Source organism: Oryzias latipes, chromosome 3, assembly GCF_053564925.1.
Source record: "Oryzias latipes strain Hd-rR chromosome 3, Olatipes_Hd-rR_3.1".
NCBI lineage: Eukaryota > Metazoa > Chordata > Actinopteri > Beloniformes > Adrianichthyidae > Oryzias > Oryzias latipes.
Genome location: NC_136239.1, coordinates 7,323,136 through 7,346,534, shown reverse-complemented (window position 1 = coordinate 7,346,534; position 23,399 = coordinate 7,323,136). Strand labels below are relative to the sequence as shown.

Sequence of the window (23,399 nt, the reverse complement as noted above, 5' to 3'; positions counted from 1 at the left end):
AATTAGAATACAAGAGCCTGCCGTATAAAACTATAAGATGAATGTTAGTGTGGATAATAGAAGCTACACAAGAAAATAAAGATAAAGGCGACAGCAGGTGCTGCTGCAGTCTGCAGAGGTTCATTGGACAGCAGTGTCTGTATGAAGACAGTTGGGTTCCTGTCAATCATCCTCATTTTTAAGCACGTCTGCAGAAAGTTCTTTGGAAAGAGTGGACTTTAACACCAAATAGTGAGAGGATCTGGAGCAGAGGAGCTGTTCTTTTTACTGGTGAGACAGGTGAACAGGTGAGCTCATGTGTCAGATGTTTCCATGTGACGACAAAATCTACTGTGAAGCCTCAGTGTCAAACAGGGACTCGGACATCAAAAGTCACTTTTATTTCACTGGTCTGAACACACATTCCTCAGCAGAGCAAATAAAATGAACAAAATTTTAACTTCCAACAGAAACAAGCAAACATGAACTTTTGCAGTCCGTTTTCTGCATGACAGCTCCACTTTGGGGTTCATTAGCTGCATCATTTACAGAACACAACTCCTTCAAGGGGGTTGTGGCCTTTTGATTGACAACCGTTAATTTTGAAGAATGCCCCCCCAGGTCTTTTGAAAGACTTGGGGGGTGGGATATCCAGCCATGACAACTGCAGAGCTGAAGGACTTGCCTTCACATGGACCACAGTCCTCAGACGTCCCCCCCCGCCCTGCTTCAGACTCAGCCAGAGCCTAAAGCATGTAGCAGCATGTAAATAGAGCTCCGTTAGGGCTGATTTCAACTCAGGCAAATGTTTAAATAAACTGCCAGTCTGCAAAAACTGCACCAGAATATTAATTTACGCAGGAATTCTGAAACTCTGCAACAAGGAATTTGGGCTCAAACCTTATTCCCCCCCCCATTTCTGCAGAACATGGCGATGTTGTGAGTTCGTGTTGATAGATTTCCAGCAGCTGGATTCTGACAGATTGTCTGGACCATGTTACAGGGATGGTGTCATTTTGACACTGGACATAATCAGTACCTGTGGAGTTTCCTGGTTATTCAGCTGCTCCCTAAAAACTAACCCAAAGATTTAAGTAGAAAAAAAAATTAAAAAAAAAATAAATTACTGTGCAGCACTGATCAGTCTACTACACAAAGATCCACTCAAGTTTAAAAATCCAGAATTGAGGTCACCAGTAGAGTGGAAGATACTGTTAAAACTCAGATTTTATTAAAATACGACAGTTGAACATCTGTAGCTTCCTTTGCGCCACACAATTGTGACATGTTTGAAGCACTTTCTCCTGCTCATAAAATGGCAGACAAGTCCTCCCTTTAGGGTCTTAAAAAAATTAAATAAAGTGCAAATTAAAAGTCCAGAGCATTAAGAATGTGTTTCAGGGATTGTGCAGAGCATCCGCCATGGTCTTGACTGTTGAAGAGTTGAGCTGAGGAATGAGGCTGATCTTCATCAGTTTGCTGCTGGAGTACTTCTTCTTCACCGCCTGCAGACAGATCCACAGTTCAGGCCGTGTTCACATGTGGCTCAGGAGTTTGTCCTCCCGTCTGCAGACTCACCAGGAACTTTGTTCTGCCCTCGTTCACCAGCACCACGTTCTTGGCCATGTGCTGCATGATGGGTTTTAGATGCTGCTCTTCGTAGGTGGAATACTGCTGCTGTGTGAGCGACTGAGGAGGACAGGAGTTAGGGAACAGCCGAAAACACCAGAGACCTCAAGGTTTGAAGCTCACCCATGGCAGCCCATCGAGCAGCAGCTGAGACAGACACAGCGCTGCAGCAGCAACCTCAGAGGGCCGGTAATGCACCATGTGGTAGTCCAGGAGGGTCAGCTCCATCAGGTACTTTGCCAGAGTGTGCTTCTCCACGTCAGCCTGATGAACAAAGTCAGCTTTCTTACAGCCATTTTTCCATCTCAACATTTGTCTAAATGTAAAGAAGGACACACAAAATCGAGAACCATCTGGGGAACGATGAGGAAACTTACGCCGGCAACTTTGGTGGCTCGCCTGAGGAAGTGGAGCGGGAGGGGGCGGCCCAGCTGGAAGCTGAGGCTCCTGAGGATCACTTGCTCCATCTCCACAATCTGAGATTTTGTGAAGGCGTTGTCTGTGATGTAGGCAAAGTCCCCCACTTCAGGAGCGTACATCTCCTCATACTTGCAGGCCACCAGCATGGCTGTGACGCCGACGAGCTGCAGCTTCCGACGGCTCACCGGGTGGACCTGCATGAGGGCAGCTTTAACACCGCCGAGCATGGGAGGCGTGTGTGCGTGCGTGCGTCAGACTGCACTCACCTGCAGGAAGCGGTCCAGGATGGCCACAGTGAGGTACAGGGTCTCCTGCAGCAGCTGGAACCTGGAGTGGACTTGGACAAGCCAGTCAACGAGGAGTGCCCTCATGCGCTCAGTGACTTCGTAGCCTTGCATGTAGTTGGCACGCACAGGCTGCTGCTCCTGAAATCACATCCCGTCTGAGTCCGAGGCCAAGCCCAGTCAGTAGGACAGATGGGGGAGTGGGACTCACCTCCAGGATGTGCAGATACTTGTAGATGTCCTTGACATATTGGGAGCATAACTGAGGCTGGTCTGCATCCTGCTCGTCCACGTCCTGCACAGCGAGCAGCACCTCCGAGAAAGCCTGGCAGAGCTCCTGCTCCTCCTTCACGCTGGGTTTAGCTAAGACGGGAGCTGAGGCAGCCGCACCCGTCTGGATCATGGAAGCCACCAACTGAGTAGGTTTGGGTTTCTGAGCACAGGAGGCCTTCAAGGGTTTTTTTGCTGGTCCCACTTTCTGTAAACAGAGAGTTCCCTTCAGGGCCTTTGAGGTCATCTATCAGTTCTAGATAGAGTATCAACCACTGTGACTCAGAGGTAAATACCTGGTACTGAACAGTGAAGGTGAAGTCTTCTTTGTATTTCTTACAGTGTAAATTAAATGTGTACAAAAACCAACTAAACTAGAATGAATGTCAAATCCATTCACATTTTACTTTCCTAAAGTTCAGCCCATTGTTTTCTGCATCCAAATGGAACATTCTAGCACATAGTCACATGTCTTTGCTAAATTCAAAGAGTTTCCACACATTGAACCAGAATGATAGACTGATCAGTTTTACCTCAATCCAAATGGCATTTTCCAAGATCGATCACCCCCCCAGTTAATCGATTATGTGACACCCCTATTAGCTACTGCAGTGCGGCTGCGCAGAGCATTTAGCGCTGTGAGAGACTCCCATACAAGGAAAAGAAAAAGAGAAGAAGAAAGTCTCCCTACTCACCCCGTTGGTGGCTGCAGCTGCGTTCAAGTTGGTCAGTTCTCCCAAAGCAGCTCTCCTGGGATCCGCTGCAGCTCCTTTCCCCATCCTCCGAGGGTGCTCTGCGGCCAGGAGCTGCTGCTGCTGCGGCGGACACAACAAACCCGCCGGCGGATCATGTTAGCCGACAAGCTAACGTAACGGCAGCAGCATTAAACGACCAGAGGGAGATTAATCGTTACTCACCGCAACAATTTCCACAGACGACATCCCGGCGCGAAACTACGAGACAAAAACTCTGGCCGGGATCCGCGAGTCAGCGGTTTGTTTATCAGACACTCGCGGCAGATACAACACACGCTAGCGGCATTCAAATAGCGCTCGTGTGAAGCCGATTGGTTGCAGCTGTGCTGAGGTCGTAGCTGATTGGCTGAAATCGGAGCGTAGAAGTCTATGGTCGACTTCAGCGATGATCGTTCTGTTATGTCTGTAGACGTAACACACCTTCTCCATGGCAATTGTTGTTACTTGAAAATTTTAAAACAGAAAAAATGTAATATTGATGTTTCAGAACTAACAAAAATGTAAATAAGAACGTAACCTAATAATTTACAAAATGTATTATTATTTTTTTTCTTATTGATCATTTAGTTTTACAATATTAGCAGATTGCTGATGACAATTCTCTTCTTTGCAGAATGTGTCAAGTCAAAGAGAGTTGGTCTAAAAATGCAAATCCTGTTTCAATCCGTTGAAAAGGAGGATCATGCTGAGTGTCTTTAAATGAGTTTGGAGTGGTGTTTGTCTCTTTTTTTAAAAACATGTAACAGCTGAGAAAACAGGTGAGAGCTGAATACCTCTTGTGTTGGACATATTTTACTTTTACAACATGGGGTCATGAATCTTCTGACACACCAGGTGTATATTTGAATAAACCCCTTTTGTAATTTAGACGAAACTTTATTTATATTAATTATATTTGTAACCGTTTTTTTGTTTGACCGGACGGAAAAGAAGAGGAGGAAAGAAGAGAGAGGGATGTTAGAGCTACCGTTTCAACTACAGTTCACACATGCATACTTATGCATTCAAAAAAAAGTGAAACATTTCATTCAGTCACGGAAACTACTTGTGCAAAGGTGAGATAACACCTGTGCTCAAGTGAGTGTTTATTTTCTTCTGAGGTGGATGATGGAATATAAAAGGAAGGAGGGAGAGTGCTCAGTCATCCCCACACCAAGACCCCCGCCACAGCAGCAGTGGCAGTCAGGACCTCCCCCAACACCCGCACAGTAGCAAGTAGAGAAAAATCGCCCGCCGGGCAATCAAAACCACCACCCAGGCCAGGGCCAACAGGATCGCTACAGGGGCCTCCAATGCCATAGATCAAGGAGGCTCAAGGGGACAGAGGGTGCTAGCTCCAGCCTAACCAGAAGACTAACTCCCCCTTAGCGCCAGGAGGGCCCAACGAGGGGCCCCGCCTCAGGAGAGCAGCCCCAGCTCCAGGCGAGCCGCCCACCACCACCCTTACATTTTAATTTATGTAAAACCATAACTTTCACAACTTCAAGCTTTTATAAAACAGACCTTCACATGCCTGAGACACTGAGATGTGAGGGAAAAATGAGAGCATTAGATCTTTACTACCAAAACTTCAGCAGGAAGTTTGACCCTCGCTGGTTAACAAATGAGTAAACTGCCTAAAAGTTGAATTCAGCAAGTTCCAGGCATGTGAGCAGACATGTTTTGGCCACAGCATCTCTGCCTTCAGAGATTCAACTTTCACTTTTCAGACTTGATTTCCTATGATCACCCCAGAGAGGAGTGCTCACCTGTTCAGACAAGAAAACAATGCAGAGAGAGTCTTCTCAGTCAAACAGGTTTGTGTTCTCCAAGGTGAGGTGAGGCCAGCTCGAATCATTAAATGCAACAACAATGCCAGTCATGAGCAGAGGAATGGGGACCAGCTAAATGGTGCTTGACACTTTGAAGGACATTTCAGCGTCACGTCTTTGGTTTCCAAACCCACTCAGAGAAAGAAGTAGGATGGGTTTAGTGTGGTAAAATGACTACTGGAGTTCCATCTGAAGTTTCATGGAACCCTAATGTGGCATTATGGTTTCCCCTTTACGTGCTGCCGACAAAACTAAAAACTAAATTGAACGCAGGCCTCTCCAACACCGGAAGCTAAGATACGTAATTTACAAAATAAAAATCTGCAATAATACAAATACCCATTTCAGATATCCTTATTAAAATAGATGAACGCAGTAGACATCTTAAAATACCACAGTTGTACATAGAATGAAAGGTCAATCACGCCAGAGCCTACACGCAACCTTCCCATAACTCAGGTGTGCGGTTCTCAGCTCAGCAGAGTCCCATTGCCCGTTGGCCACGCCTGACATCCCTCCGTTGTCCGGTGTGGGAGAACGGGAGGCTCTGGTGGTACCTGATGAGTCAGGGAGACGAGAGAGGAGGCACCTGTGCATGCAGCTGAGGAGGATGACCAACAGGAGTCACTCAGGCGGAATAAACAAAAACAGTCCAGCTCATATTAGGGCCAGAAGACGCCACAACCTCTGAGGCAGCAATCAGCACAACAGTCAACACGCTGAGTGGTGTTGAGGCTACACTGAGCAAGAAAACCCTGCACTGAGCAACATAGACTCAGCAAAAACTGCCACCGCGCTGAGCAGCCGGAGTCTGCGCTCAGCCGGTCCAACCCAAAAGCAGCAGGTTGATGCTGATTCTCACACTTAGTTAGTTGCCATTATGGAGAGAGGGGAAACCATTATGCTGTTATAAAAGTAATTATAATGGCATATGGATCCATGGACATGTATCTGTTTTACTTTACAATTCTTATTTTCCAATCCATCCATCCTTCTGTCCCTCCGTCCGTCCATCCATTTATCCATCCACCCACCCATTGTCTTCCACTAATGCGGGACGGGTCGTGGAGGCAGCAGTCTAAACTAAGATGTCCAGGTCAGTCGAGAGACATAGTCTCTCCAGCGTGTCCTGGGTCTTCCCCGGGGGCTTGGGATGCCCAAGCCCCCTCAACTGGCTCTTCTGGATGTAGAGGAGCGGTGGCTCTGCTCCGAGCTCTCTCCGGGTGACCGAGCTTCTCACCCTATCTCTAAGGGAGCGCCCAGCCACCCTACGGAGGAAGCTCATTCCAGCGGCTTGAATTCGGGATCTTGTAGTTTTGGTCTTGACCCAAAGCTCATGACTCATGTTTTAACATTTAGATAATGTTTTTATGTAAAGCACTTTGATTAACACAAGTTGGAAAAGTGCTTTGGAAAATAAAGTCTGATTTGATTTGATCAGCCCTCTCTGCACCAGAACACATTTGAATTTCTTCCTGTGCTTGATCAAATGGTCAAATATGACAGAATGAGGATGATTGCATGGTCCGACTACAGGCCTGCACCTCTTCCAGCCACTCAATAAGACCAAGGCTGGATCTCCAACTAAACATGGGTATCTTTGGTCTCTGGAACAAAAATTGACCTGTCGTTATTCACCTTAACTCAGCCACCAGATTTTTCAACTCTCTAAACTCTTTCTCCATAATCTAAAGAGTACGATATTTTATGGAAAAAGCCACGTGTGGCAAGTGGGAGTCATGTGTGCACCTTCAGAATAAGTCAGCACATACACACAGTCATTATTCCAACTCTTTGTGGAGCCCCTGCAGGATGCGAACAGATTGTTATGTTGATAACAGGGGCACTGGGCTCCACAACACAACAAATCCACAGAAAACTAAAGACTAAATAAATGTAGAAGGCTCAGCATTCTCCTTAGCACATGAACTTCCTCTGTAGGGTGGCTGGGAGCTTCCTTAAGAGACAGAGGGAGGAGATCGGAGAGAGCTCGCACTAGTGCTGCTGCCCCTCCACATCCAGAGGAGCCAGTTGAGGTGGCTCGAGCATTTGGTCTGGATTCCTCCCTGGGGAGGTGTTCTGGGCATGACAGGCCCCGGGAAAGACCCAGGACATGTCTCTCGGCTGGCTTGGGAACATCTTGGATTCCCCCCAGAGGAGCTGGAGGAAGTGGCCGGAGAGAGAGAAGTCTGGGTAGTAGGGGTGTAATGATTAATTGATTTCTATACCTACGTTCCAACCAGAAAAATCTGTCAAAGACAAAATCAAATCGAATCAACCTTCACCTTTAAAGAAATCGATAATCAAACTTAGCAAATACGATTTGGTTTCCGGCTCGGCAGGTTTATGTGCTGTAAAACTGAAAATGTGTGTTGTCTGCTGCAAAAACTGATCATTCCATCATTCCAGTCCAACGTGTGGAAAGACTTTGAAGTTAGCAAAGACATGTGACCATACAGTATGCTAGAATGCTCTAAGATTGTTCCCTTTGGATTCTTTGGACGTGGAAAAACAACAGTGGACTGAACTTAAGTAAACTAACATGTGAATGGATTTGACATTAAGTCTTGTTTGTACACATATTTAATTTACACTTGATTATCTTGCAAGAAATAAAGGAATCTGTAAAACTTCACCTTCACTGTTCAGTCTCCAGATATTTATCCCTGAGTCACACTGGTTGAAGTTTTGGGTAAAGATGTCCTGAATCCATTGATGGTCAGTGAATCGGCTCCAATCAGATCATTAAAAATGAACCAAAACTGACAATGAATCCGATTGACAACCACAAATTCTGACATGGATTGGATCATAGTTAAAACAAATAATTACAGCTCTACTGGATATCTTTGCTTAGACTGCTGCCCCTGCAACTCGTCCTGGTATATATATGGATAGTTGGATGGTAATAAACAATAAAGGTCATAGAGTGAATCTTAGACCCAAGTGCAAATGGTTCAAAACCTTTCTGAGCAACAGTTTATGTTAAGTTGAAAGATGTCTCCACTTTTAGCTCTGAAAGAACAAAACTTGAAAACCTTTTCTATTCGGTCTCCATGTCGTCAAGAGAGCAGAGTTCTCCTTAAAATCTGGGACCAGAATGATTGAAAAAGTACAGAAGAGGACGTACACCATGTGACTGTACTCAACACTCGCATTCTTAAGCCCATAGAGAGGGCAGGAGTGGCTGATATGCTGAAGGAACACATGAAGGAATCAAGGACCTCATGACGAGAGCAGTGGAGCAGAGTATAAAGATCATCCAACAAGAAGAAAGGCGCTCAGGAAACAAGAGTCACAAAGAAACTTTATATAGTCTTCAAGTATTCAAAACTGTTAAATAGGTACAAGATGTGTTCACATGATTTACATACTGGGCAATATCTGCATCGCCCATCTGGATTCTCTTTACACGCTAAAATGTCCCCAATCTTTTCACATTAGTTTATGAACAGAGAGCACATAGACAGGACACCTTCAAGAGTCCACAGGGTGTGATGAGAACAGCTGCTGGTGATGTGAACGGTGCGGGTCTGGGTCGACCACCTTTGTGGACCTCCATCAGCTTACGCCCCAACAACAGAAAAAGGTACAGAAGGCCTGGAGCAGATCCGGGTTAAAGGAACAGCCTTGGTGGGAGGTCTCCAGGAATGATGGCAGCTCTAACGCCTCTGCTGCTACTCCACACACAAGAAATGTTCCTCTAAGTCAGATGAAGCCGGTTTGGTTAACTACTGCGCAGACAGGAAGTCCAATTACACACTAGGCCTGGTCCAGCTTCTACAACACCTTCCTTCCAGTTCTTCTAAACTCTGTTGAAATGGACAAAACAATCAGCTATCTACTGTTGAGCAGCCAGAGACCTGCTCCTCTCCCCCTCTGCTCCACAGGTTCACCCCCTCTCCAAATATCTGAGGCATCTGGGGAGGAGATGTTGACGTGTCCAAGCCCAAAGGAATGCAACACCAGAGAGGAGACGCCCGCCCCCTGAGTCCGCAGGGCTGCAGAATCATGATTCAGGGAAACGATACATTAAATCAGTGATGAGTCCGCCTGGTCTGTACATCATCTTCACCAAATTCAATGCACGTGCCATGTTGTCATTATGGAGACGCCTGATGCTCTCAGGTCATGGTTTTGCTGTTTTTGGAGCCCAGGGAGTCTCCTTCACCAACCACAGACACCCGCCACTCGATTCCACTGAGTGAACCCTGCAGTTGTTGCTTCAATGGTCAAACTATTAGACCCATTAACTGACCCGCCCCTCATTTAAATAGAAGCAGTGAATGTATTGAAGGACAACATCCTTAAAAAACCTTGGAATTAAACAAATCATCAGATTTAAAGTCTGTTAACTTCATCTATATGCTGGGAACCATGTAGCTCCCTTTGGAACAGCTAGAGGGTTGAAACTCAGGAGGATGAAGATCACCAGTTCAGATTTTAACAACCAATTAGCCCCACCCAGAAACGCTTGATTACCTGGTAAAACGTCTCGTCATCAGAGAGGAATCTTTACAGAACAATGACAACATAATGAGAACATGGCAACAGATGGACGAAATGACGCACCTGGAGCCGAAAGTCGCACCGAGACCAGAACCAAGTCCTGCCTATGGCAGAGGGGACTGTACACTTTCTACAAGGTCCAACACAACAAGGAACGGGTCAACTTAAAACAAATGTCCAGCTTTCACTTCACAAAGAACAAGAGTTCCTGCCGGGTGATGCAGAGACGTCATCATGGCAACTAGAGTGAAACTTTTTAAGTTTGGTGAACAACAGAGATTTGTTTTAAGTTAACAGCACCCTCATTCAGATGACTAATGCTCTAGTTTTTTAATCATTTTTTTGTTTTTACATCAACACAACAGTTGATTGGTCGGTTGTCTCTATGTACAGGGGGCGTTCACGCGTTGAGCCTCAGAGACTGATCCTCTCTCCTCCTGGAGGTGATGTCAATGTCGATGGAGTCTTTGCCCACAATGAGGCGGAGCCGCTTTGCTGGGGGAAGTGGAATGAAGTCATCTTCAAATTCATTGTCAAAATAGTCGTCATCATCCTCCCCCTCCTCATCATCATCATCCTCCTCATCATCCTCATCAGACGAAGGTTCGGCCAGAACCTTCTGGGTTCGATACCCACCGATCCGGGTGTCCAGGCTCTGAACCACGTCCCCGTGGTAGGCGGCCTGTGAAGTCTGGCGAGCGTCGTCCTCCCTCTTCAGCTGGATTTTTAATTTGGTTGAGTTGCTGTGGACGATGGGGGTGAAGCCGTTGTTCAGTTTGGCCACGTACGAGCTGCCTTTGTCCTTGTCATGGTCCTTGCTGAACTTGATGCTGATTTTGCTGGAAGAGGCCGAGCTGACGGTGGATGCGGAGAGGGTGGAGGAGCCAATGTCGTTGGCGTCGTTGGTCTTGCTGCTGCTGCTGTCCCTCCGCCGGCGGAGCGTCAGTTTTGGGATTCCTGTGTTGTTTTCCAGGATCAGCTGAGCGTCGTATCGCGTGATGCGTCGCTTCTTTTTCCCCTTATCCTGGGAGCGGTAGCTGCTCTTCCCTTTATCCCCGTGGAGGGACTTGGCGCCACTGGCAATACAGTTATAGTCCCTGTGTCTGCTGGCGAAGCCGGAAAGTCCGTTAGCACAGTCTGAGAAGTCGGGGGGATGGCCCACGGCCCCAGACATGAACGGCTCACAGTTTGAGCCCTCGCATTTAACTGTCCGATCAGTCCTGGACCGCGGCAGCCGCTTCCAGCTGGTGCGCAAGCCTCTTCTGGCATAACCAGAGTCCAACATTGGCTGCTCCAGGCCAACTCCATGGTGGAGGTACTCCTCCATATCTGCTGGCTCAGTCTTGATGACCACACCGCCAGGGACTGGGCTTAAGCCATCCATGGCGCTGGGCTCCAGTTTGACACAAGTTACTAGTTCCTGGGCCTTTACAAGGGTCCTTGTGGACCTGCGAGTTCTGTAGGAGGAGCTCTTGCCGCCCTGCGCAGCTGGATGGCTGCTGCACTCCCTGGTAGCGTGCCGCGTAAGGCAGCCTTGCTGACTCAGTGCTAACTGACCCGGTTCCTGTGCATCCTTTTCCTTCTTAATGGCGACGTCTTTACACGTCAATCCCTTCGAGTCCCTGAGACCCAGCTGACAGTCCGCTCGGGCTGGTGCCCTGGGCTCCACCCCTCTTCTCTGACTTCGCAGCTGGACCTTGCTGAGTGAAGGCTTGGATTGGGATTTCAGTCTCTTTGGTACCCTGTTGTTGTTGTTGTTGTTGTTTACACGACCTTGCTTTGAACATGAGGTAGAGAGGGCTCTCGACAGAGTCTGCCTGCTTTGTGTCCTGTTTTTGTACTTCAAGCCAGATGAGGATGATGATGAAGATGGTGTTCTCTTTCTGACTGCTGTAGAAAAAGAGAAAAAGTTGTTTTAGGAAAAGAGAACAAAATGTAAAATATGTATTACTCAGCGGTGTGACAACAAATAAAAATCAGATCCATTTTGTATCACTTCATGAGGAGAAAGTTCCATTCCTGAAACTCCCTGGGTTTCTACATGGACCCCAGGATCCGTTGTGGAGTTTTGGATGTTGAAGTGCTGAAGGAATTGTGAAGTTCTGTCTGAAAAGTCCTACCTTGATGTGTTTTTGGCATTTCCTGAGAGTCTAGGTCAGTGTGAGAGCCCACAGAGTGACTGTCTGAACTCCGGTTTCCTTCTCCGAGTTTCTTCAGCCTGTTGAGCCGTTTGTCCGTCTCCCGCAACCCATACTTGCTGTTGATGACCGGCGCCTCCACTGGCAGTCCAGCTTTGGATTTGAAAGCCCCGGTACCCCGTCTACATGATGAACAAACAAAAACCTGTTCAGGTCCCTAATGCCTTCATGTAAACACCCAAACTGAAGCGGTAAGAAACCAATCAGTCCCATCTGACTGTTCTAAGAAAGCTGATCCGCATTTAAACTGATGTTGATCTTTCAGGAAATTCATGTTCAGTTACTGAGAATAATCCAAAATCCTGCTCAACAGCCTCTGGTGTCATCCAGAGTATGTGTACAGCTAATCTCTGCTCGTGCCGTTTGGAGAGAGTGTTACACCTGCTGCAAACCACACAAGTGTGGCAACATCCGAGAGTGACTACAAACCTGAGAACTGGGATAGAAGCTGGAAAAATGCAATCACAGATCTGAGCATCAGATACTTCCTGCACTCTGACTGATGTCGCAAGATGCTAAAGCTAACACCCTGAGGCAGTGCAGCGTGAGATGCCAGCACCGTACCACATCATAAAATAACAGAGGTGAAGCCAGCTGTTCCACAGCTGACTGGACTTTCAGTCCTTCTTCAACCATAGGCAAAGCAGCACTGCAGCCCTGGACCTCAAAGCCTGACCTGGAGGATCAGGTTCCAACCTGTGGGGCTTGTGGATCATTAAGGCTTTGACTGGCAGACCAGTTCAGGACAGCCACCTTTCAGGCACCTCCTGCTGTTAGCCATTCACCACGGTCTGCAGGCATGAAGCTGGTCACACAGTAAAGTTCGGCCGTATGACCTTGTTTGCTTCGTCTTTCTCTGCATAGAACGGTTAGTCCTCCAGACTGACTCTTCGTCAATGCAGAACTCAGGTCTGTGGAGACTCATCAGATGATGGGCCTACAGGTCTGAGGCAGCGGCTTTCCCAGAAAACTTTATCTGGGACGTCGGCTTTTGTTTGCTCGAAACAAAGTGTTCATTCACTGAAGCACTGATCTCCGTTAGAGTCTGGGTTTTCAACAGGATATTCTTTGAAATATGACTGGAGCTTCGGTCAAACAAACATTTGCTGTAGAGAGAAACTTCTCATTTCCTTCGTCTTGCTCACCTTTCACAGGTGTAGCATTCACAGAACTCATTGCTCTCCCCAAAGAAGCCATCTCCGTAGTAACAAGAGATTTCCTCTCCTGGCTCAATGTCTCTGAGGACCTTCACGCAGGCCGTGTCCCGTCCCGTCGACACAAACTGAAAGCACATTCACAAACCGTTAGCTGCGTGTCAGTTTCCACGTCCGAACTCACAAACGCCCAGGTGTTTTCCTCAGCTCACCTTGCAGTTTGGTCGACAATCTAAAGGACAGAGGAGCAAATGAATGAATAGGATTTTTACGAGTGTCTCTGCAAACATCACACTCCTGGAGCTGAGGGATCCTACCGTGATTGATGAACGCAGCGGGCCCAAGCCAAAGCTGGGCGCAGTTCTTGCGTGTGGAGTACATGACACTGAAGTCATTCTCGCCGTGGCGCAGCAGCATGTTCTCCTCACTCTCTGAAAGCTCGGCGATGCAGCCGACCAAAAACTCGATCTTATCGTTTCTTTTCCTGTGACGATACAAGAGAAAAGTGTTCCAGCAGTTTTTTTGCTTATCGTCCATTGTCCTTTTCCTGGGTCACCATGGAGAATCTCAAACCGTTGAGATGACAGATGGTGGCGCCGTTACCATCACAAACAACAAACTGCTCTCACCATTCCTTAGTGGCCACAATTTTAGCGCCGTTCTGCTCAGATGAATACCGGTTACAGGGAAGAATCTCAAAGCCGCTATCTGTGGCAAACATCCGCAAATATACGAACACCTGTGCAGAATGCAAAGTTAGCACCGGATCTGCTGCCCAGCTGATGAAGCAAACCAACAAAACAGGCCAGACAAATGTCAGGGTCCTCACATGTTGCTTGAAGAGCTTTTCTTGAGCCTTGGACTTGTGAAGGAACAAATTTCGGCACCAGTCGCCAGACGTGAGAGCTTTAAAAGCCTTTTCCAAATTGTCGTGTTTCTTGAAGTTCTCGATGATGTCCTTCAGCTCCTCTTGTCTCCCTTTGATTGGGCGAAATCTGTTGCAAAACATTAAAAAAATAAAATCAGCACAAACAATATTACCTGAGGACAAAAAAGAACGTGTTCACAGGCAGCTTGGTAAGAGCCTAACCTGGTGTTCATTTTGTGAGTCTGAAAGCCCAGATATGGATCCAGGATTAGGCTTGTGGTCAAATCATCGTTCTCACACAGCTCTTTGGCGGTCATTCCTGAGGAGGGCACGTAGCGCCTCTCTGCCTCAACGCTGGCTCCATTACACCCTGAAAGGGAAGCTGGTGTTAGCGCACCACTTCAGCCAGGCAACCCAGACTTCTGTTAGCAGTCAAACTCACTGCGGCTACATCTTCGACTTCTCGGGTGGCTTTTGACGTGGCGCAGCGATGCCCTCTGTGGGGGCTGAGAGCGACTCACAGCTTGCTCTCCAGTCAACTTGTTCCCATGTCGTCTGCCATTCAATACCATGTTCTTGGATTCGCCCGGCCACTTCATGCCCACAAGCCCCCTGGTCCAGTTGCATTTAGTCTCCGAGATGAAGAGAGACTCTTGGGTAGGGAAGACTGGGGTTTGAAGTTTGAAACCTGACAGAAGAGCAGAAAAACACACCACAAAGATGGGTCCTGTATAGTTTTAATTACCTTAGCACACGGAAGAGGCTGAGCAAAGGTTTTCTGCTAAACCAAGACCAGAGTGACTGGAATTCAAGATCCAGTTTATCAAGGAACAGGCTTCTGATTACCGTAAACATGTATCTGAACAACCATAAAACCATTAAATTCTTACTGATTATGAAAACACAAAGTATTACACTTCCATAAATTTTCCGAGAGCAGACTGATTTCATGTTCGCGTACCAGATGATTAAAACACAACTCGTACAGCACTGGCTGCTCTCTCCACTGGACTTTTTCTGGGCTCCAATCATTTATGTTTGCTTTGGAGTCTAAAGGGTTACACAAGTGAGGAGATACACTAAACAAATTTAAGTGGAGAATTATTCAGTTCATGAGCAGAACAAGGACATCTTTTTTTTTTTACATTTCTAACGAGACCTTGCTTGCAGTTAGTAAACATGAAATGAATGTTAGTCTGTTCTGTCATTCTGACATTAATAAGTTTTAGTTTTTAGAGGTAAAGAAAATGAATAAAAGGATGTTTTGACCCCCCCCCCCCCCTCATGGGGGTTCACTAATAAAACTGACTGATATTCAACTACGTAAACATTCTAATCGGACCAAGACCCCAAGGTTTTCACGAGCCCAATGTAATCGGAAATGGTGATAAGGGCGGAAAATCAGACAGTGTTTACAGGCGCTCCCTTCAGATTAACGTTTTAAAAAAAAGAAAATCACTCGCAGCGCCCCACAGTGGCAGCTACAGGTACTACACTGGTCCACTGTCAAGTTTCACCCGGATGGGTTTTCTTTAACAAAATAAAATAAATAAATAAAAACTAACTCTAAACGACGACCCGTTTAACCAAAGACACGGCGTTCTATGACAACGTGCCACATCACGGTCCCATTAAAGTCCCAACAGAACCAGAACCACAGTGAGGCTGCAGGAACCCGGAAGGCCACACCAAAGTCTGCGCCGAGCTAGCAGCTCACCGACACGGCTCGCATTGTTTGCTAACAACGGCGACGCTCCGCCCTGCGGCTCCGTTAGCATCAAGCTAACGAGCTGTGGCGACGCCGGAACGCCTGGCAGCCGGCAGCAAACCCCGGCGATCCTCCGCCGCTATCCCCGTCACAAGCACAACCATGGGCGGACACTTTAGCACAAACAGGAGCGCACTGTTAAAGCACCTGACACAGGTGGCGTCAGAACAACCATGACCCCCGCAGCCAGAACCCACCGCTGCGAAGCCCCGCAGACACGACACCGACACACAGACTGACGAGGCGCAGCCATCGACTCCCACGGGCTACACTGTCGGATAAGCGGTGGGCATCAAACTTCAGCGGGACGCTTACGGGGGTGCGCGTCAGGAAGCCAGCAGCTGCGGTTATATGCCGCATAACGGCCACAGACACGGTCCCCGAACGGAGAGGAAAACATTTCAGACAGAAACAGCCCCGACTTTCCGTCCGCCGGCGCAGAAGAAAAGCGTTCAGCCTCGCGGACAGTCTCCGGTTAGCTCGGCTGCTGTGTAGCTGCTAGCCAGAACGGGTTAAACATTTCACCCGGGTTTAAAGCGGCCTTCTGCTTACACCCGTCTCGCTAAAGGCCCGCCGTGTCTGCCGGACACAGAGTGCCCCGTTTGGCCGGGTGCAAGCAGCATTATTTACCATAAGGGGCGAGGGCAAGAAAGCCAAACACCGGGAGCTTTCAATCGGTTAAATGTCCCGAGTCCACATCACGCACATTCACAACAAACCCTTAGAATACTCACAGGTGTGTCGGCAAAGACGTCATCAACCTCAAAAGCCCTCATGCAAAACCGTCACTACACCACGCACGACAGCACCGCAAGAAACGCTTCAATTTGTTTATTCTTTCTTTCTTTTTTAGGAGGAAAATGTCATAAAAATTCAAGATGGCGGCCTGGCTCCGGCGACAGCAAGATAGGGCCGCAGCACCGCCTTCCGAGAGAAAATAGATCCTAGAAATAAGACGTTTTTTACGTTCCACGGGGAAAATGAAACGAAACGGAAGGTTTAAACAGACACGCGACAAGTGGGCGTCAATTTCCCTTCCTGTTATGTCACTACAGTAAATCCTGGCCTAATCAGTACTAGTTCTGTGTGTTAGTTTTGTCGGATGTGGATGTACACAAAAGTAGTGCAACATAAATAAACATGTTCAGGCTGAGTCTCTGGTTCTGACGGTACCGCTTGGTACTAGAACGGTTCCTGGGGATGACCCAGCTAAACCGAGTGTGCGAATGCCCCGAGGGCTTTAATGTTGTAGTTTTTGTAAAACTCGAGCTCACCTGGACGGACACTGCTATGGGTAGGAACCTCCACGGTGATGCAACAGGGCATGCTGAGCCTCTTCACGTTAAAAAAAACTCCCTTAAGCACAGCCTCCATTATTTTCTCGCTTCCTTGTATCAATATGCTTACTCTCAATATAGCCTACTAAAAATTTACACATTATAATCAAATCTGGGGGGGAAATTTGAACTGGAAAATTTTGTATTATGCTGCAGAAATTGCTTCTGGTATTGTTGCCAAGACAACCCTTCCATCAAAGCAGAGGAGTACTTGCCAAGATTATGAAACACATCTTCCAGATTTTAGGTGTGTATGGAATAAATGATTATGGGTAGTTGTGTGTTAAGTGTTTTTGTTTCAGGACGGGTGTTTTAAAAGGCTGCTGGTTCTGGTCTGGAAGCGACTAAGTACAAATCTTTGCTAAATGATCACTTTACCTCTTTTGATTATTAATTTTTTTTTATCACATCTGTCAAAATTAACTACACTATAACTATACAGGCTGAATGGTCATTGTTTATAATAGTCTTAATTTCATTGCTTGTATTATTGTACACAAACCTGTTGAACATGTCAGACATTTTGTACATTCATTTAAAAATAATTTTATTGTATTTTCATGAAAATGTCTATAAATAGCTTCAAAGGTGAACTTCACACTGGTGAAGAGGTGTATGAAGTAGCAGCTGAAACCAAGCTACTTCAGCCTTTCCTTCACAGTCGAATCACATGAACCCCAACAAGTAAGTAGATTGTAAACTAAGTGAAAGGAATTGGCATGAAGTGCATAATGTACCTAACTGGAAAACATAGATGGTCAGCCTCATGGAAGAGGGGTGAAGATGGGTGGAGGGGGGACAAAACCGGTGAAGAAGAGGCTAACTGCATAGACAGATTGGGTAACACCTATCGAGTTGTTGCCGTTAATTAAGGCTCCGGGATGGGACTTGCTGAAGACTGGACTTTATCGAATATGCGGAAAACAAGTAACATAATCCTTATCTTCCGCTACTGCTCCACCTCCTGGGCCTACCCCTCAGGATGTCCCCTTATAGGGTTTAACCCACAACATGTATGTTGTGTTCAATATCCCTTTTTGAAACAAAACAAAGGGTAACTTATATATCTTTACTTATAGAACATGTATCAATTTTCTAGCAGTTTTTTTATTCAAACCTTCGCATTCATGTGATTAACTCAAACCTCATTATTTACCATTTTTTTCTTAATTTACAAGTGAAGTCTATCTGGTTTTCTGACCACTGATCCTGACCTTGTACGGGCAGTCTCTGCGATGTTTTCTGCGCTGTGTGGTGTCTGCTCGGTTGGAGCTAGAGTAGGTGTATCTTCTCTCACAGGTTCATCACCGAAGACTGTCTCACTGTTGGTCTGCAATGACATCAGGTGGTATTGGTTTCTTCTCAGTGTGCCATGAGACACTTTGATGACATATGAGCGAGGAGCTTTGTGTGCAGATATCATTGTACCTTGAGCTTTTGCATCTGTGACCCAGACCTCTTCCCCAGGAACCAGTGGTTTCTCACTTTGTGTCACTTTTCAAAAGTTCTTGCATCTTTCCACCTCTTCTCCCTCTCTTTGGCTCCCAACCTGTAGTAGTCAGGCAGAGCCGGATCCAACAGGGATGGAAGGGCAGAAACAGTAATGTAGCGTCGACGCCCCATTAACAGCTCAGCTGGACTGTAGCCGTTTTGTAGAGGTGTTGCTCTGTATGCAAGCAAAGCACCGTACAGGTCAGATGACTTTTTCAGCAGTCTCTTAAGTCTGTGCAGCTCATTCAGCCTCTCCATTACTTTGTGGAAACCTGGGGCTGCTCGTGACATGCTCAAAGCCGTAACATGCTCCAAAAGCCTGAAAATGGCTACCCGAGAACTGCGGCCCGTTATCTGTCACAAGAACCTGAGGAATGTAATGACGTTGCAAAAATCGACTTCAGGTGCACCGTGGACCGTGTGTATGAGAGGTATGCAATTTCCACAAAACCTGAAAAATAATCCACTGTGAGCAGATAATCTTTGCTGTCCAGTGTGAACAGGTCAGCTCAGAGTCTTTGCCAAGGCCTGTCTGCCATCTGTCTCGGCATCAGTAGCTTTTGACATTGGTTTTCTCTTGGATGCAGGTTCTGCATCTTAACACCATGTCACTTAAATGATTACTGAGTCCAGGCCACCATACTGTTTGTTTGGCCCTTTCCCTGCACTTTGTCACGCCCATGTGTCCTTTGTACAATTTTTCAAACACATAATTTCTCAAGGCCAATGGGATGACCAGCCTTGTGCCCTGCAGCAGCAGTCCATCGTGCGCTGTAAGTACCGCTCTCTCAGCCCAGTACTGTTTCAACACCCCTCTGCAGTCCATGAGCGCAGCACATGCACTGTCCGCTTTCACATGGTCATGAAGGTTGCTCAGATAGTCTCAACTGACAGGTAGGTTGCTGATGACAGAGTCCAGGTAGATGTTAGTGTTCTTCAGCAGACTTGCACCTGTGTGTGCTCCCTTCACGTGACAGGGTGTCTGCTGTCCATACGTTTTTGCCAGCGACATGTGTGACTTTGTAGTTGTAGAGCATGAGCCTCATTCTAAATCTTTGGATCCTAGGTGGAAGGTCATCTAAAGCTTTCCCTCCCAGCAGACTAACCAAAGGCTTATGGTCAGTTTCTAACTCAAATGATCTGCCAAGAACAATCCAGTTGACCTTTTCACACGCCCATGTTGCAGTCAGCACCTCTTTCTCTACCTGAGCACAGCGCTGCTCAGTCGCCGTCATCGACCTGGATGCATACGCTACAGGTGCCCACTCAGGATTGCTTTTCTGTAGCAGAACTGCTCCCAGCCCAAAAGAAGATGCATCAGCTGAGATCTTCACCTCACTGTTTGAGTCATACAGTGTGAGCACTGGTGTGGATGAAAGCTCTTTTTGAAGGTATCAAAGGCTGTCTACTGCCCTAACCCCCAGTACCAGCGGTTCTATTTTGACAGCAGATCACGCAAAACTTTGTCTTTCTCTGCCAAATTTGGTATGAGCCACGCCAACTGGTTCACCATACTCAGGAAACTCCCCAGTCCACTGACATTGGTGGATGCACTCATTTCCTGAACTGCACTTGTATTTTCTGGGTCTGGTCTGGCTGTATACTTGCTGCTGAGATCACATGACCCAAAAAATTGACTGTATGTCATGTGAACTTACATTTATCAATGTTTAGTGAGATGCCTGCCTTCTGTGCTTTCTTCAGCAACACATACAACTGCACATCGTGCTCTTCTCTGGTCTTGCCCCAGACCAAATTGTCGTCCATGTGACACAGCACCCCTGCCAAGCCGCTGGTCACCTCAGTCACCATCATTTTCTGAAAATGTTCCGGGGCTGATGCAATGCCAAATGGTAACTGATTAAAATAGTTGCGCCCAAAAGGTGTTATGAAAGTGGTGTACTTGGCAGACTCCTCAGTTAATGGCACCTGCCAGAAGCCCATGTTGGCATCCAGTTTGCTAAAAAAGGTTGCGCGTGCTAGCATCCCCAGTGTGTTTTCAAACGAAGGCAGGATACATTTTTCTCTGCAAACTGCTTGGTTCATGTTAGTAAAGTCCACACAGACACGTACTGCACCAGATTTCTTAGGGACCACTACCATCCCTGCACACCATTCAATGGGATCCTCAATTTTGGTGATAACACCCATTTTTCTGATGCAGTCTATCTCCTCCTTCACTTTGACCATGAGGGCCCTGCATGGAGTCTGAAGAGAGAAGGGCACAGCATCTGGTTGCAGTTTGATTGAATATGGCCTCTGTACAAAGCCTAGACTCAGGCGGGGATATAGTTGTTTCACAGTCTCCGTGGTGATGTTGTTGACTCTGGACACAAGTTGAAGCTGTTTTATAGCTGGTAACCCCAGCAGGGCAGTATGAAGATCTTCCACCACATAAATGTCCTTTGTGGGCAGCCTTTTTGCCCCTGCGCAGTGTTTCTATTGCTACGCCCAGGATGCTAAGCACGTTGCCACCTGGTCCGAACAGCAGACACTTTGGCTCCACCAGATGCTTTACAACTTTCCTCGCATGATTTCCTGATAAACATCAGGGGGTAGGGCAGTAACATCAGTGCCAGTATCTATTTTAAAGGATATTTTCTTGCGTCTTATTTGAAGCTGCACCAACCATGGGTCTGCACCAGCATTAACAGTTCCTATAGAAAGGCTCTCTTCCTTTGCAGTTACTGCATTCACAGACTTTATGTCGCTTCTGCACACTTTGCCGTAATTACCTTTTTTTTTCCACATAGCTCGTGGCGTAGCCATTTCGTCCTCTGACATCCTGCGTCGTTGACGTGCTTCGCAGTCTTTTTTTCTTCAATCAGTCTATCAGCATCCTACTTCTAACACCATGTTGAGTTGATGCTTTTAAATAAGGCTCCTGAAGACTGGACCTTATTGAATATGCGAAAAACAATACAGCGCAGTCCTGAACTCCAACTACTGCTCCACCTCGTGGACCCGCCTCATAATCCACTTATCTAGGGTTTAACCGCCAACATGTATGATACCACAGATCATGTGGTAAATGATGGCCTCACAATGACTATGGGGTCAAAGGGTACTACAAAATATTGGGGGAACCACGGTCAGTTCTGTTATTCAGATTTCGTAGAGAGAACAGGTGAGCAAACTGTAATTTAGGATCATTCAGCACAAATGAATTTGCTCTGTACTATCATAGTCACACAAGAGGCTTGCATTGAGACATGCCCTGGTAACCTTTTACATGTAGACTTACAATTTACAACTCTAGCTCTGATTTTTGTGTAAGAAAATGGTATTATATTACAGTACTGTCATAATTTAGCATTTTAACTTTTTTTTTCCTGCACGTCAAAAAGGATTGCAAGACAACCCAGAAGAGGTAACTTAAAAGTTATCACTGGTAACCTTTTAAATGTAGACTTACAATTTACAACTCTAGCTCCGATTTTTGTATAAGAAAATGGTATTATATTACAGTACTGTCATAATTTAGCATTTTTACTTTTTTTTTTCCTGCACGTCAAAAAGGATTGCAAGACAACCCAGAAGAGGTAACTTAAAAGTTATGACTATAATGTACAAAAAAGAGAAAATGAAGCTTTTGAAGGTTTTGTGGGTGGCTCTTAAAAGAGCTGTTGTGGGTCAGTCCTTTGAGGACGTGACAGAAAACAGGTTGCTGCCACAACACTGCTTTATCTGCAGAAAAGTGGGCCATGACTGAGTCTTTTACTTGGAGGACCATTCCAGAGGAGTTGTTGATTGTAACCTTACCCAGACCAGGCAGCAGCACCTCTCTCACTGCAGGTGCCAGTCGTGCTGAAGACCTGATGAAAATAAATACTGAGCAAGATTCTCATTCATCCAGGTGGCATTGTCTTTCAGTTTGTAGAAAAAATTAAAGTGTTCAAAATAAATTAAGAGTTGGTCTCTCTGACTCAGCTTCCTCTTCACCACAATCCTCCTGTTAATCTCACAGTCCTGTCTTCCCTTTCTTATGAACAAGAACCCAAGATACAAAATTTACCAAAAGTATTCGCTCATCCATCCAAATGATCAGAATCAGGTGTCCTAATCTCTTGACCTGGCCTTAGTCCAAGTACAGTATGCAGAGAGCGTCATGGAATGGTTTCCATGGCTGAGCAGCTGCATCCAAGCCACACATCACCAAGTGCAATGCAAAGCGTCGGATGCAGTGGTGTAAAACACTCCGCCACTGTACTCTGAAGCAGTGGAGACACCTTCTCTGAGGTGATGAATCACACCTTTCCATCTGGCAATCTGATGGACGAATCTGGGTTTGGAGGTTGCCAGGAGAACGGTACATTTTGGAATGCATTGTGCCGAGTGTGACATTTGGTGGAGGAGGAATTCAGGTGTGGGCTTGTTTTTCTGGTCTTAGTTCCAGCGAAAGGCACCGTGAATGCTTCAGGATACCAGAAACATTTTGGACAATTCCATGCTTCCAACCTTGTGAGAACAGTTTGGAGCGGGACTGTGCACCAGTGACCAAAGCTAAATCCGTAAAGACATGGAGTCTGGTGTGGATGAATTTAACTGGCCTGCACAGAGTCCTGACCTAAACCCGATAGAACACATTTCGGATGAATTAGAGCGCAGACTGAAAGCCAGGCCTTCTCCACCAACATCAGTGTGTCACCTCACCAATGCACTTCTGTAAGAATGGTAAAAAAATCCTAGAAACACACTCCTCAACCTTGTGGACAGCTTTCCTAGAAGAGTTGAAGATGTAACAGCTGCAAAAGGTGGACCCACATCAAACTGAACTCTATGGGTTAAAAATAGACCACTTCAGTTCAAATGTAATATTTGGTAATATAGTGTACTTAATCTCCCTCATTTCTTTTTGCTTCTTCTTTTGTTTAATTTTTTGGTCTTTTTTTCTAGATTTTTTAAACAGGCTCAGAAACCTCTGAC

General features: G+C 46.4%; 2 protein-coding genes across 10 annotated transcripts; both read right to left on the bottom strand.

The window, feature by feature from the left end:
• Positions 1-898: 898 nt before the first annotated feature.
• ccnb2 (cyclin B2) lies at positions 899-3,651 on the bottom strand (the record flags this gene model as incomplete). The annotated part of the gene is given in 8 exon segments (NM_001104668.1): positions 899-1,484; positions 1,558-1,668; positions 1,732-1,872; positions 1,986-2,222; positions 2,295-2,453; positions 2,524-2,706; positions 3,278-3,394; positions 3,500-3,651. Coding segments are annotated over 8 exon segments (1,080 nt in total). The 5' UTR covers positions 3,524-3,651.
• Positions 3,652-8,437: 4,786 nt separating this feature from the next.
• Positions 8,438-17,068, bottom strand: kmt5b (lysine methyltransferase 5B). 9 transcript variants are annotated; one of them, XM_023952139.2, is made up of 10 exons: positions 16,920-17,068; positions 14,320-14,565; positions 14,100-14,247; positions 13,839-14,004; positions 13,639-13,748; positions 13,327-13,493; positions 13,222-13,241; positions 13,001-13,137; positions 11,778-11,977; positions 8,438-11,547 (listed from the first exon to the last, which is right to left on the bottom strand). In XM_023952139.2, the coding sequence occupies exons 1-10, from the start codon at positions 17,017-17,019 to the stop codon at positions 10,058-10,060; spliced, it is 2,784 nt and encodes a 927-aa protein (XP_023807907.1). In that variant the 5' UTR covers positions 17,020-17,068; the 3' UTR covers positions 8,438-10,057. The 9 variants fall into 9 exon arrangements, with proteins under 9 accessions (XP_023807907.1, XP_023807924.1, XP_078800321.1 ...); XM_023952156.2 differs by lacking the exon at positions 16,920-17,068 and adding an exon at positions 16,380-16,518; XM_078944195.1 differs by lacking the exon at positions 16,920-17,068 and adding an exon at positions 16,380-16,518 and having other exon boundaries at positions 8,438-11,544.
• Positions 17,069-23,399: the final 6,331 nt, after the last annotated feature.

Excerpts from the sequence above, each read along its gene's own strand:
- kmt5b (XM_023952161.2), bottom strand. The coding sequence starts at position 16,005 with ATGCGGCATATAACCGCAGCTGCTGGCTTCCTGACGCGCACCCCCGTA. Across the intron at positions 14,248-14,319 it reads AAGTCGAAGATGTAGCCGCA|GGTGTAATGGAGCCAGCGTT; the intron begins GTGAGTTTGACT and ends CTTCCCTTTCAG. Across the intron at positions 13,494-13,638 it reads ATTGTGGCCACTAAGGAATG|GAAAAGAAACGATAAGATCG; the intron begins GTGAGAGCAGTT and ends GTATCGTCACAG.